The sequence below is a fragment of the Sarcophilus harrisii genome, chromosome 2, assembly GCF_902635505.1.
Source record: "Sarcophilus harrisii chromosome 2, mSarHar1.11, whole genome shotgun sequence".
NCBI classification, from domain to species: Eukaryota; Metazoa; Chordata; class Mammalia; order Dasyuromorphia; family Dasyuridae; genus Sarcophilus; species Sarcophilus harrisii.
This window is the reverse complement of record NC_045427.1, coordinates 372,004,626-372,020,513: the sequence shown is the minus strand read 5'-3', so window position 1 is coordinate 372,020,513 and position 15,888 is coordinate 372,004,626. Positions and strand designations below refer to the sequence as shown.

Sequence of the window (15,888 nt, the reverse complement as noted above, 5' to 3'; positions counted from 1 at the left end):
AAGATTATAGTGGAAGGAAAAGGATAAACCAAACATCATGCAAAGTAAAAAATTATGTATTATCGCTCACTTCTCCCCTGGCGCTTCTTCTAGGGGAATCTTTACCGAGGGCATCTGCTGCATCATTGCCGGACTGCTGGGGACCGGGAACGGCTCCACTTCCTCTAGCCCCAACATCGGTGTCCTGGGCATCACCAAGGTACCGAGCGCCAAGACGGGCTCTTTCCCTTCCCCGCCCTGAGCCTGGCCAGTCCTGGTGTGGGCTTGAGGCTGACTCCCCGATCCTCTCTTCTCTAGGTGGGGAGCCGCAGGGTGGTCCAGTACGGGGCCATTATCATGCTGATCCTGGGGACCATCGGCAAGTTCACGGCTCTCTTTGCTTCCCTCCCTGACCCTATTCTGGGCGGCATGTTCTGCACTCTCTTTGGTGAGACCAAGAGTGGGGAATATCTTGGGTCGGCTCTGTCCTTTCTCACCAATACCCCACCCCCATCTTGTAGTGCTTCTTCTTGAAGAGAGAAAGTGATAACTTCTGGGGCCACTCAGTGGTGCAGGACCTGAGACACTCCCTGGCTGCGTGACTCTGGGCAAGTCACTTACCCCCAATTCCGCCCCACTCTCCCCCAAAACAGTGCCTCCTAATTCCGCCCATGTATATAGCATGAATGGTTGGAACACAGGGAAGGAAGTGGCAAGGTTAAAGTCTGTCAAGAACAGGGGAAGATGGGACCCAGGCTTTTACTCCTAGTCTATCCTATCCCGTCCTATCCAGGACATGATAAATACATTAATGCTCCAGGTCTGTGGGAAGGTAGAGGAAAGACCAATTATTGGTTGGAGAATGGTCACAATCAACCAGATACTTCCTAAATGAAGCCTCTTTTTTGAGTTGTGATTTAAAGTAACAGAGGGTGATTGGGATGGGGAGGGAAGAATATAGGGTAGCAAGTAGAAGGATAAGCACTTTTTTCTCTGCAAAGAACCTTTTGAGCTTTGAAAATCCAGGGGCAGGAGTTGGGTCACTCCTTTTCCACTGCCATTTGTGTTTCTTTGGCTTTATAGTTGGGTTTTTAAAAATATTTTATTTTTCACAATTGCTTGTAAAAACAATTTTAATATTAATTTTTTTGGTAATTTTGTATTCAGAATTCTCTTCCCCTCCTTTTAAAAGTGTTAACATGGGTTCTTTATTTTTTAAAATAATATTTTGTTTCTCCCCAGTTACATATCAAGAAAATTTTTAGCATTCATTTTTACAAGATTTTGAGTTGCAAATTTTTCTCCCTTCTTCCTTTCCTTCCCTTCTTCCAGAGATGGTAGGAAGTTTGATAAAGCTTATACACATACTATCATGGATGCAAAACATTTCCATAATAGTCACAGTTGTGAAAGAAGAAACAGATAAGAAGGGGGAAAATGAGAAAGAATAAACTAAGTGAACAAATATGCTTCAATCTACATTCAGAGTCTGTCATTCCTTATCTGGTTATGGATAGCTTTTTCCTTCCCAGGTTCTTTGTACTTGTCTTAGATTACCGTGTTGCTGAGAAAAGCTGAGTTTATCATAATTAACCATCACACAATGTTGCTAATGCTATATGCAATGTTTTCTTGCTTCTGCTCATTTCACTTTGCATCAGTTCATACAAGTCTTTCCAGGCTTTTTTGAAGTCTGCCTGTTCATCTAAATAGCTGTTTCTTCTCAGGAATGATCACAGCAGTGGGCCTGTCCAACCTGCAGTTTATTGATATGAATTCTTCACGAAATCTCTTTGTCCTGGGATTCTCCATGTTCTTTGGCCTGACGTTGCCTAACTACCTGGATTCCAATCCCACCGCCATCAACACAGGTGCTTCCTATTCTCCTCTACCATCTCTGTCTTTGTCCATTAATCTATCAGGAATGAATTTAAGTCAGGGAAATATACCCCAATAAAGTATATAACTCTCAGGCTGCTATAAAAATCTTGGAGTAGATAGTGATTCCTCTCCTTTCCTTTACTCTCTGACCCTTCCAAGATAAAAGGGTGAAGGAAGTAGAATGCTGGATGCTTTAGTTGAAAAAGTGGTGAATTTAGGATTAGAGGACCTGGATTCAACTATTGACTCTGCAATGTGCTTCTTTATGTGACTTTAGGCAAATTTTTCATCTTCTCTGGGCTTTAATTTCCTCATTTATAAATCAAAGGTGTAGATAATCACCATTATCTAATCCATGGTTCTTTGAAGCCCAAGTACTGTTTAAGTCTACTATCTGCCTTTTTACTCCTTACTAATGGGTAGGGTGGGCAGTTAAGTGTTGAAGTGGATAGATAATGCAGACTCTGAAGTCAGGGAGACTCATCTTCCTGAGTTCAAATCTGACCTCAGATACTTAATCATTATGTTACCCTGGACAAGTCACATAGTCCTGTACACCTCAGTTTCTTCATCTGTTACATGAACTGGAGAAGGAAATGGCAAACCATTCTACTATCTTTGCCAAGAATAACCAAGTATGACCAATGGGGTCATAAAGAGTTTGACTCAAATAACTGAACAACCAGGAAATGATAAAATGGAATTGGCAATTATTGGGAGGCTGGGACTTTTTAAGAGGGGAAAGAGGAGAGTCTTTGCCTGGCTGGGTGGGTTAGAGGCAGTCACAGCCTTGGAGGGTGGGCTGGCTAGGATGACCTTAAGAATCCCAGCCTATCAAAGTGCCCAGAACTTAAAATCTGCATTTCTTCCTGTAGGTATTCCTGAAATAGACCAGATCTTGACTGTGCTGCTAACAACAGAGATGTTCGTGGGTGGATGTCTGGCCTTTATCTTAGACAATACTGTCCCAGGTATGATTTGCCCATGGCTCCCAAGGAATAACAGTGGAGAGGGATGGGGGAGGGGAGAATAGAAATCATGAAATCTTGGAATTGGGTTCCCTTAGTTTTAGAACATATTTCCAAAATTATTCATACAATACCTTACATCTTCCTCGATAAAAGAAGAGACTAAATTAGATGAATTATAAATTTTTTAAAAATTAGATAATTATCTAAAACCTTCCATTATCAACAGTATAAGATTCTAGAAACAGTTACTAAAAGCATATTGTATGCCCAATTCCTCTGAGGGTAATTGGAGAGACCCAGTTTTTAGAGAGCTTAAAGAATAGTTAAAGAGATAGAATTCACATATGAAATAATAGGAGATAGCAGACAAGATAGAATAAAATACATAGATGTTTTTCAAAGGTTATAAATGTATTATAATAATAATTAATAATAACTATATGTGACACCTTAATATCTGCACAGTGCTTTAACCACATTCCTTTGATGTAGATGCTCTCATATTATTTCTACTTTGCAGATAAGAAAACTGAAGTTAAAAGTAGAGGTTAAATGACTTGTCCAGCTAGTATGTGTCTGAGGCAGGAATTAAAACTTCATTACTCCAAGCCAGAACTTTGACTTTTTGCCATCTAGCTTCCTTTCTAGGAGGGTATGGATCTAGAAAGGACTTTAAAGAGAATCTAATCCAATCTTCTCCCATTTCCCAACATAGTTTATAGTTAAAGAAACTGAAGCAAGAACAGAAATACAGACTGTGCCCAAGGTCATACAGGAAGTAATAGAGGAGGATTCAAAATCGGATCCTGTAATTGTTAAGTGCCCCAACCTTTCTACTGTATCACTTAAGGGAGACTGGAGTGGTCAAGAAAGATTTCATGGAAGAGATGGTATTTGAGATGGAACTTGAATGAAAGAACCTCATCCATACTGTAGAGAGCTAAAAAACTATGTCAGGATCAATCAGGGTGGGGGGAAGGGAAGGAAGGAGTACAAACCTGAAGTCTACCCTATAGATAAAGACTCCAATTAGTGTCTTAGCCTTGCAGATATTCCCAGGTCCAAAATCTGAATAGCCCCTTTGGAAGATTTGTTTCTGTCTAGGGAATAGTCTGGATACTACGGTTCAGAGAGAAACAGATAAAATGATTTTGTTGGATTTTCCTCTAATGCTGCTTGAGTCTTTGCTCAGAATGCCAGTACTGCTGGGCTTACCCCTAAGATTGTGTGATTATCATTGATGAATAGCAGGATTCACTGCAGACTCCTTTCAATACTGCCAGATATGGAAGGATCTGGTGGGACAAACCTGTTCCATATAATTATCTGTTGCTCCATCAGGCTTGTTGCCATGGTACCCAATCAGCCAGAGAGAGAAAGGGGAAAGGGGAGGGAAGAGAGAGAGAGAGAGAGAGAGAGAGAGAGAGAGAGAGAGAGAGAGAGAAAGACACATACAGACAACAAAGAGAGAGATACACAGAGACAGAGAAAGAAGGACAGACGGAGAGAGACAAATACAGAAACAGAGAAAGTAAGAGAGAAGACAGACGAGACAGGAAGGGGGAGAAGGGGAGAGAGATATAGACAACAAAAAGAGAGGGAGCCAGAAACAGAGCCAGACACTGAAAGAGACACACAGAGAGAAGGGCTGGCAGGAAGCAGTAGCTGAATCCTGACTGCAGCAGGATTTATGAGAGAACAAGAAAAGTAAGAAAATGGAAGCTGCTTGAGATACTAAATGTGGACCAGAATCTTTAGTCAGATATTCTCATAGGATGTGCCTATAGATGCCTCTGCTCCTTCATAGAAGTCAACACTTTACCTTGCATTGAAATCCTCTCACCCTGAATTCTCTTAATTCCTTTTTAAATTCATATCTGCCTATAGATATATAGGCCAATTTTTTCACATTCGTGCAATAATTGGTCCAATGCAATAAGTCTTCAGCACATATTGTGTTTTTAACCTTGTGCTAAGTACTATATGTGATAGGAAGAGAAAAGATTTTCCAGTCTCATGGGAGAGTCAAAGTATACCTGAAACAGTAGAAGACAGAGAATGGCAGGCCCCATGGTATATATAGTGAAAGAATACCTGTTCACTCTAACATGAGTCCTAGTTCTGACAGTTATGAACTACATGACATTGGGCAAGTCTCAAATTTCACTTTTCTTTGCCTCAGATTTCTTATTGGTAAAATGGGGGGCAATAATAGCTAAGCTTTCTATCTATTTTGTTGCAAGGAAAGCAATCAATCAGCAAGTACTATTTCTAAATGCTTATTGCAGGCCAGACAGTATGCTGCGTGCTAGGCAACAGCTTACATTCTACCACAGGAGATAACAAGAATATTTATGCCTTTATATAAAACAGTTACAAGGTAACCTTGGGAAGACATCACTAATACTTTGCACTTTTTAAGGTACAATATAAACTTATTATTATTGGATAGTACATGCCAGAGGAACACAGTGGAGGGGAAGACATCAGCGAGGATGAGCTGAAGTAGTGATGGGAGACTTCCTAAAGAATTGAAAGGAGATGTGAGGTTTAGAGGTGGACAGGAATAGGGTTAGGGTATTACAGGCAGAAATGGCAGAGGTAAGAGACTGAATGCAGGAATGTGGGTGATAGAACAGTAGCAGCAGGTCCAAGGATGCTTGGGTAGGGAGGGCATTAATTACAGAGGAATCTGAATCTTCACAAACGCATCACAGTAAAGGCAGCTCCCTACCCACCTAGCTATTCTGCCATTTCTCCTCTTTTGGAATCCATTCCTCTCTTTTTTCACTGTTCATCTCCTTGGTACAGCAAGATTGTATAGGTGTTAGAGCATGAGGACCTGAGTTCAAATCAGGCCTCACACACTTGCATAAACTTGGGCAAGTCACAGCCTAGATTGCTTCCTTTTTTCCTCCCCAAAATAGTTCATCTCCTTCATGAAGCTGTCTTTGACCTTCCTCTGATCATCAGTGAAATTTACTTGGTAAATTCTACTGTGGATTTTTATCCACAGTACTTTTGGGATGTATAATTCTTTCCATCTAGACTTCAAACTTCTTGAAAAGTAGAGTTTCTGTATAATTTATCTTTCCAACTATTCACTTGGAACATTATCATGAAGTAGGTGCTAAATGAACATTTGTGGGTGATGATGATAAAAAATATTTCAGAATCATTAACATTGATGTTTTGCATGACTACACATGTATAATCTATTATACTTCTTGAGGGAAAAAGAGAGAGAACTTGAAATTCAAAAATTATTTTGAAAAATTAATGCTAAAAATTGTTTTTGCATGGAATTGAGAAAATAAAATAAAAACATTCTTTAGAAAAAGAATCATTAACACATTCCTATTTCTTGCTACTCAGATGAATCAGCTTAAAAATTAGAAAGAGGCTGCATTTTAAATCTGCTGCCTTTTGAGGAAATTGCTTCTGGTAAGGCTATTCTTTTTTTTTTTTTTTAAATATATTTTTATTTTTTCCTCAATTACATGCTAAAACAATTTTAAAATATTTTTTAAAGTTTTGAGTTCCAAATTCTATCACTCTCTCCCCTCCCCTCTTTCTGAGATGGTAGGCAATCTGATATAGGTTATAACATGTACAATTATGTAAAACATTTCCATATTAATCATTTTATACAAGAAGACAAAAAAGAGAAAGATAGAAAGAATCTAAGTAAAAAACAATTAGCATCCTCAGTCTGTATTCAGACAATATCAGTTCTTTCTCTGGAAACAAATAGCATGCTTCATCATTTGTCCTTTGAGATTATTTTGCTTCACTGTATCCCTGAGAATACCTAAGTCATTTACAATTCTTAATCAGATAATACTGTTATTGGGGCAGCGAGGTAGTACAGTGAATAGAATACCAGCCTTGAAGTCAGGAGGATCTGAGTTCAAATCTGACCTCAGACATTTAATACTTCATAGTTGTGTAACCCTGGGCAAGTCACTTAACCCCAATTGCCTCAGAAAAAATAATAATATTATTGTTACATTATATTTATTACAATGTTCTCCTTGTTCTCTCACTTCACTCTTCATCAGTTCATGTAAGTCTTTCATGGTTTTTATGAAATCATCCTGCTTATCATATCTTATAGCATAATAACATTACATCACAGCTTGTTCAACACCAATCCCCAATTGATGGGCATCTCCTTGATTCCAATTCTTAGTCACCACAAAAAGATCTGCTAAAAATATTTTTGTATGCATAACTCCTCCCCCCACTTAAAAAAAAACCTCTTTGGGATACAGGTTTAGGAGTGGTATTGATGGATCAGTTCATAATTCCACCAACAGTGCTTAAGTTTCCCCATTTACCCACATAGCTTACATGCTCTATTAATTTGCTTATGGTATCACCCTTTTGTGTAAATCATGTATTCATTTTGACTGTATCTTGGTATACAGTGTGAAATGTTGGTCATATAGAGTTTCTGCCATACTATTTTTGTGTTTTCCTAGCAGTTTTTGCAATTAATGAAGTTTTTGTTCCAAAAGCTTGGGTTTTTAAGTTTATTATATATTACATTACAGTGGTCATTTACTATAATGTATTGTGTACCTAATCTATTCCACTGATCCACCCCTCTATTTCTTGGCCAGACCAGACTCCTCTGACAATTACTGCTTTACATTATAATTGGAGATTTGGTATGGCTAGACCACCTTCCTTTACCTTTTTTCCCCTTGAACCTCTTGATATCCTTGATCTTTTGTTCTTCCAGATGAATTGCTATTTTTTTCCTGAACTCTGTAAAATAAGTTATGGTAGCTTAATTGGTATGGCACTGAATAAATTAATTTAGATAGAATTGTCATTTTTAATACTGGCTCAGTCTACCCATATGCAATTAATATTGTTCCATTTGTTTAAATCTGATTTTATTTGGATGAAAAGTATTTTATAATTATGCTCATACAGTTTCTATCTCTTGCTCCTAGACTTTGTTGGTAACACATAGAAATGCTAATGCTTCGTGTGGGTTTACTTTATATTCTGCAACTTTGCCAACATTGTTAATTGTTCCTGTTAGGATTTTAGTTGATTCTCTAAGTATCCTATCATATCATCTGCAAAGAGTGATAGATTTTCTTCTTCATTGCCTATGGTAATTCCTTCAATTTCTTTTTCTTCTCCTATTGCTATAGCTAAAATTTCTAGTATAATAATAAATAATAGAAGTGATACTGGACATCCCTGCTTCAGCTGGCAGGGTAACTTTTTTTTTAATTATTATTTTATTTTTTTTTACATTTTTTTTTCTTTAATAGCTTTTTATTTACAAGTTATATGCATGGGTAATTTTAAAGCATTGACAATTGCAAGACCCTTTTGTTCCAACTTTTCTCCTCCTTTCCCCCATCCCCTCCCCCCGATGGCAGGTTGACCAATACAGGTTAAATATGTTAAAGTATAAATTAAATACAATATAAGTATACATGTCCTAACAGTTATTTTGCTGTACAAAAAGAATCGGACTCTGAAATAGTGTACAATTAGTCTGTGAAGGAAATAAAAAATGCAGGTGGACAAAAATAGAGGGATTGGGAATTCTATGTAATGGTTCATAGTCATCTCCCAGAGTTCTTTCACTGGGTGTAGCTGGTTCAATTCATTACTGGCAGGGTTACTCTTAACTAAAATGTAGGCAGTTCTGGCTAATCTAATATATAGTTTGTTACCCAAATAGAAGATGGGATATTGTTCTTTTACAGGAAGCCCAGAAGAAAGGGGACTGGTACAGTGGAAAGCTGGAGCCCATTCTAACAGTGAGACATCTGCAAGTTTGAAGAGCTATGACTTTCCTATTGGTATGAACACAATCCAAAAGATGGCCTTCTTGAAGTACATCCCTATATGTCCTGTCTTCAAGGGCTTTTCTTCAAAACCACAAGAACAGCCCTCTGCTCCATTAGACAATCCGGAAAACACAGACATCCTATCTCTGAGCACCAAGGTCTGAAAAAGTAACTTCTGAGAAAGGTAGGGATGCATGTATTTATTCTGAAACTCCACTAGATACTGACCTCAAGATCCAAAATTCATCCAAATGACTGACTTAACTGTAACAATCCAAGGGAGAATGTAGGTGATGTATTAGGAAGAACACTTTTCACAGAAAAGAGCAGGAATATTTTTATTTGTATATTTTCAGGTCAGATACAACATGAGAAGAAGAAAAATAGTCTTAACATTGCCATCTTTTCATAGAGCCAAATGTATAAAAGTCCCCATTGCCTTGAGATCATGTGGTCATAGTAAACAGCAATAGGAGCTCATCATTCAAAATGAAATGATTTCAGTTACCCCAATGGATGAAAAAAACACTGAAGTGTTTACTATGTGCCAAACACTGTGTTTGTGACATAAACACAAAAGCAAGGACAGTTCACTCCTTAAAGGAGTTTACATTCTAACAAGGGGAGAGAAACGTAGAGTAGTGGTGATGCAGGGTCTGATATTTTTATCTCAAAGGTACTGGGATGCTGAGTGAGACTATATGAGAGTAAACTCTTTTCTAGACAGACCTCTTCCACAACAATGGTAGAATTCATTAGAGTATAGTTCCAGAATTGGAAGAGAGGAAAGGATAGGAATATGAAGAGCACTGAGGTTGAGTAGATGGATCTACAATAAAAAGTGAAGCATGGCTGAGAAAGTTGTCAAGAATCCCAGGGAATAAGTTCTGGAAACAAAAGGGTTAAAACTTCTGGGGCACTTACTTTTTTTCACTCAATAGGATTTTATTTTTTCCAATTACATGTAGAGATAGGTTTCAATATTCACTTTTGTAAGATTTTGAGTCCCAAAATTTTTTTCTTCTCCCCTTCTTTCCATCCCTCTCCCCACAACAGCATTTTAAAGTAGATTTCTATATTAAATATTCTAATTCAGAATTTTTAATTCTGTGAAAGAAAAATCAAAGCAAAAGGGAAAACCCATGAGAAAGGAAAAACCAAAAAGATTAAAATAGCATGCTTCAATCTACATTCAGTCTTTATAGTTCATATTCTGAAAATATGGCATTTTCAATCCCAAGTCTATTGGAATTGTCTTAGATCGCAGTTTTACTAAGAGCTGTCTTTCGTAGTTGGTCATCACATAATCTTGTTGTTGCTGTGTACAATGTTCTCTTAGTTCTGCTCACTTCACTCAGCATCAGTTCATATAAGTCTCTCCAGGCTTTTCTGAAATCATCCTGCTCATTATATCTTACAGAACAATAATATTCTATAACATTCATATACCATAATTTATTCAGCCATTCCCCAATTGATGGCCATCCATTCAGTTTTCAATTCCTTGCCACCACAAAAAGGGCTACTACAAACATCTTTTACATGTTGGTCCTTTCCTTTTTTTTATGATCTCTTAGGGATACAGGCTCAATAGTGACACTGCTGGATTCTAGTTTTCTAGTCCTTTGGGGCATAATTCCAAATTGCTCTCCAGCTCCCCAACAATTGCTCTCAATTCACAACTCCATCAATAGGCATTTACCTTAAAAAAAAATGTATATCAACTTATATGCCTTTTATTTTTATATAGGTCTTTTCAACAAGATTCTAGTTGGATCTTTGACAGGGAGGGAAGTTTCATTACCTCTTTACTCAGAGTTCAACTTGCTTTTAGTGACCATTTACATAGTTGTGGTTGTGTATGGTGTTGTCTTGGTTCTGCTTAACTTGCTCTGTAGCACTTCATAGAAATCTTCCTATACTTCCCTGAATTCTTCCTATGTGTAACTTCTTACTGTCAAATACATCCTGCCCTTAACATCCTTACGCCATCATTTTTTCAATCATTTTCCAACTGAAGGGACCACTTTGCTATCACAAAGGCTGCTGCTATGATTATTTTGATTATATAGGTAATATGCCCAGTAGTGAAATTTCTGGATCAAAGCATGTATAATACAATTATTTTTCTTGTATAACTACAAAACACTTTTCAAGTGAGGACTGAACTCGACAACTCCATCAACAATGCATTAGCGATCCCTTCAACACTGGCTGTTTTTTGTCATGCTTGCCAGTTTCCATAATGTAAGATAAAACTACAGTGCCCTTTTTTAAGTGGTACATTTCTTACTCTATTTTTAATATTTTAATATATTATTTTTAATAACCTTTTCTTTTTTAAATTTTAAGTTCCAAATTTTTTCCCTCACTCTCACTCTCTCCCCTACCCACAGAAAAGGCAAGCAATATATCATTCATACAAATGAAATCATGCATAACAATATTTCCATATTAGCCATATTTTCAAAAAAAGAAAGAAAAATAAAGAAAAAATTATTCAATTTGCATTGAGTTCATCAATTCTCTCTCAAGATAGATAGCATTTTTTCATCATGAGTCCTTTGAAATTGTCTTGGATCATTGAATTAATCAGAGTAGCCAAATCTTTCACAGATTCAAAAGGTCACTATTACAAGATTGCTATTACTGTATACAAATGCTCCAGTTTTTTCCCTTTATTTTTGCATAAGTTCATATAGGGCTTGCTGTTTTTCTGAAACCATTCCCTTTTTTAATTCTTATAGCACAATGATATTTCATCACAATCAAATGCCACAACCTCTTCAGTCATTCTCCAAATGATCTTTGCACCTATTTTTCCCTCATCTCCTCCAGTATTTGTTATTTCTGACAGATGTGAGATACCTCAGAATTTTTAATCTACTTTTCTCTAATCAGAAAGGATTTAAAACATTTTCATATTATAAATAGCTTTGATTTCTTTTTCTTGACCATTTATCAACTGGGAAATGGTTACTATTTTTAGAAATGTGACTTGGCTCTTTCATTAGTATATATTTGAAAAATGAGACCTTTCAAAGAACTGGAAAATTAGTAGATGCCCATCAATTGGGGAATGGCTGAATAAGTTATGGTATATGAAAGAAATAGAATATTATTGTTCTATAAAAAATAATGAACAGGCTGGTTTTAGAAAGGCCTGGAAAGATTCACCTGAACTAATGTTGAGCAAAACAAGCATTTTTTATTTGTATATTGTACACAGTAACAGCAAGATTGTGTGATGATCAACAATGATAGATTTGCTTCTTCTTAGTGGTTCAGTGATCCAAGGCAATTCTATAAACTTTGGATGTAAAACATCTAAATACAGAGAAAACTATGGAGATTAAATGTAAATCAACACATGTATATTGACTTCTTTCTTGTTTTTTTCTCTTGTGACTTTTCCCTTTTCTAATTTTTCTTTCCCAACATGATCCATAAGGCAGTATGTAAAAAAAAAGTACACGTATAAACAAAAATTATTTTTACATGTAATTGAGGAAAATAAACATTTTAAAAAATATTTTTAAATGAGGGCTTTATCAGAGAAACTTGCTGTAAAAATTTTTGATATTACTTTATTGTCTAGGGCCCAGCTTCTTAAATTGTGGATCATGACCCCATATGGGATCTCATAAGAGAATGTGGGGGGCTTGCAAAACTATGACTATCAATAAATGTTTGACGCGGATGTCTATTTTATATACACCTAGGATTACATAAAAATTTCTTAGGCAAAAAGGAGTTGTGAATGGAAAGTTCAAGAAGCCCTGGTCTGTGGTTTATTTTAGCATAATGTGGTTTCCTTATTTCCTTTAATTCGGGCTGTTTTGGCTTTCCTGTTGTCTGAGATCATGATTGTCACCTGGCTTTTTTATTTGTTTGAAACAACAGATTCTGTGATAATGCTCCAGCCTTTATTTTAACTTGTGTTTTTGTTTCAAGCGTGTCTTGTAAATAACATGTCGTTGGATTCTGATTTCTAATCCATCCTGCTATTTGCTTTGGTTTTATGAACTCATTCTTTTCACATTCAGAATTATGATTACTGTGTATTTTCCTCTATCCCGTTTTCTTGCTTCTTTCTGTTTATCCTGTTTCTCCTCAAAATTGTATTTTGCTTCTAATCATTGCCTCCCTTAATCTGCCCTCCCTTTTTATCATCCCTGGTCCCCTTTCTATCATCCTTTTTCCTCCAATTTCCCTATTGGATAAGTTACATTTCTATGTGTGTATATATTCTTCCTCTTTTTAAACAATCCCAGTAAGAGATTCAAGCATTGCCTGCCAACTTCTCACCTCAGCACTCTCTGCCACTTTCCCCACCATTTTAAAAGCTCTTTTTTGCACGCCTCTTTTATGTGAGAAATTTTTCCTTATTTTACTTCAACCTTCCCCCTTCTCCCTGTACATCCCTTTGCATCTTCATTTTTTAAAAATAATTTCAGGGGCAGCACAGTGGATAGAGTGTACCAGCCCTAAAGTCAGGAGGACCTAAGTTCAAATTTGACCTCAGACACTTAACACTTTCTGGCTGTGTGATTCTGGGCAAGTCACTTAACCCCAATTGCCTCAGCCAAAAAAAAAATATTATTATTTCAACATTATTGACTCATGCCCTCATTCTATCTATTTAAACTCCTTTTATTTGCTTTAATGATAATAAAATTCCTTCCCATACAAGAATGTAAATAATTTAAATTCTTTATGATTACTCTTTCACATTTACCTTAAATCTCGTGTAAGTCTTCAACTTCATCAGTAATGCTTGAAAGTTTTTTTATTTCACTAAATATCCATTCTCCTTCTCCCAGCAGGATTATACTCAGTTTTGCTGGATAGTGACTTTGACTGTAATCCTAGCTCCTTTGCTTTCTGGAATATATTCCAAACCCTCTATTTAAACTAGGAAGCCATTAAATCTTGTGTGATTTAACTATGGTTCCACTGTTTTGAAATGCTTCTTTCTTGCTGCTTGAAGTAATTTCTTTTTGTCCTAGAAACTCTGAAATGTGGCTATAATATTCCTATGAGTTTTTATTTGGGGATCTCTTTTAAGAGGTAATTAGTGAAGTTTTTTCAATTTCTATTTAATCCTTTGGACCTAAGATATTAGGTTTTTCTTGACAATTTCTTGAAATAAACGTCTGGGCCTTTTTTGATCATAATTTTCATAATTTTCAGATAATCCATTTTCAAATTATCTCTCCTCTCTTTCCCAAGTCAGATATTTTTCCAATGAGAAATCTCATTTTCTTCTATTTTGATTTTTAACTTTTGACCTTGCTTATTTCTTGAAGTCTCACAGAGTCATTAGTTTCCACTTGCCCAATTCTAATTTTTGAGGAATGTTTTGTTCAGGGAGATTTTATATCTATTTTTTTCATTTAGCCAATTCTGCTTTATAAAGAGTTCTCTCTTCAACGAATTTTTGTACTTCTTTTACCATTACAACATAAAAATTCATTTTTTTCTCTCCCATAGTTTTTGCTTTTTGTTCTGACTTTTTCCCCCAACATGATTCAGAAAGAAATGTGTATTAAGTTAATTTATTAAAAAAAAAGAAAAGAAAATTGTTCGTTCTACTTACCAATTGGGGATATCTCCTAGTGTTATTTATACTCTATCATGTTATAATGTGTATATATGTATTGCCAATTCTCTATACTTTCAACACTTTCTTTTATTTTCCCCCAGTTACATATAAAAACAATTTTTTTAACATTCATCTCTAAAACTCTGAATTCCATAATACAGAGTAAAGGATATTATTATCCTTTTTCTGTCCAAGTTTTCTTTGAAAAATGAATCATATAAATACATTTTATATGACTGCACATGTTTAACCTATATAAAATTGCTTAGCATCTCAGGGAGGGAATAGAGATGGGACGGAGAATTTGGGACTCAAAACTGAAAAAAAAACCCGAAAGTTAAAAAATTGTTTTTAAATATAATTGGGGGAATACATATTATTAAAAAATAATTCTGAATTCCCTCCCTTCTTCCCTCTCTCCACCTTTCACTGAAAAAGCAAGCAATTCACTATAAGTTATACATGGGTAGTGATGCAAAACATTTCCATAACAGTCATGGTATGAAAGAAAACAGACATCCCCAAAAAAGTTCTTCAGAAACATAAAGTACAAAGTCTGTATTCAGACATCATAAGTTCTTTCTCCAAGTTTAGATAGTATTTTTCATTACAAGTCCTTCAGAGTTATTAAGTTATTATATTACTGAAAATAGCCAAGTCATTCACAGCTGAGTGTCTTAAAATATTGCTGTTATTTTGTACAGCATACATTTCATTTTGTATCAGTTCATGTAAACCTTTCCAGGATTTTTTTTAAGAACATCCTGCTCATTTCTTATAATCCGCACAATTTGTTCACTTATTCCCCAATTGATAGAAATCCCCTCATTTTCCAAATCCTTGCCACAACAAAAAGAGCTGCTACAGATATTTTTGTACATATGTGTCCTTTTCCTTTTTTTTTTTTTAAATCTCTTTTTGAATGCAGACCAAAAGGGTATGTATAGTATGGTTTTATAGCCCTATGGGCTATAAAATTGTTATATAAGATTGTTCTACAGAACAGATGAATCAGTTCACAACTCCACCAAAATAACATTCTCATTTTTCCCTCATCTCCTTCATCATTTGCCATTTTAGAGTGTTAGAGCATTTTTTCATGTTAATAGATAGCTTTCATGACTTCATCTGAAAAATTTTCATATCTCGGGATCATTTTTCAATTGAGGAATGGCTCATTTTTCTTTTTATAAATTTGATTTAGTTCTTTATAGTTGAGAAATGGGTCCTTTAAATCAGAACTTGTTTCAATTTTTTTTTTAGTTATTATTACTAATTGTACTTTCTTTCATCTTGTTTCTTCTATTTATTCTATTCTTCTTTTATCCTGTCTCTCCTCAAGTGTTTTGCTTTTTGACTACCTCCTCCCTTCTATCATTGTTCCCCTCTTTTTTATCCACTTCCCTTCCTACTTTCCTGTAGGGTAAAAAGTAAATGTCCATATCCAATTGAGTGTGTTATTCCCTCTTTTAGCCTATTCTGATGAGAATAAGGTTTGCTCACTCCATAATTTCCTCTTTCCTCCCCCATTATATAAGATTTTTCTTGCCACTTTTATATAAGATAATTAACTCCATTATGCCTCTCCCTTTCCCTTTTTCACCAATACATTCTTCTCACCCCTTAATTT

The 15,888-nt window shown here is 35.8% G+C and overlaps 1 protein-coding gene across 2 annotated transcripts in view; it reads left to right on the top strand.

Annotated features, from left to right (window-relative positions):
* SLC23A1 (solute carrier family 23 member 1) overlaps nucleotides 1–15,888 on the top strand; it is a 30,678-nt gene that overhangs the window by 7,099 nt on the left and 7,691 nt on the right. For both annotated transcript variants that reach the window (XM_023504947.2, XM_023504942.2), the window contains exons 10-14: nucleotides 94–199; nucleotides 298–427; nucleotides 1,707–1,850; nucleotides 2,736–2,831; nucleotides 8,570–8,837. In XM_023504947.2, the coding sequence (XP_023360715.1) occupies nucleotides 94–199; nucleotides 298–427; nucleotides 1,707–1,850; nucleotides 2,736–2,831; nucleotides 8,570–8,817 (724 nt within the window). In that variant the 3' untranslated portion in view covers nucleotides 8,818–8,837. The remainder of the gene's footprint in view (nucleotides 1–93; nucleotides 200–297; nucleotides 428–1,706; nucleotides 1,851–2,735; nucleotides 2,832–8,569; nucleotides 8,838–15,888) is intronic.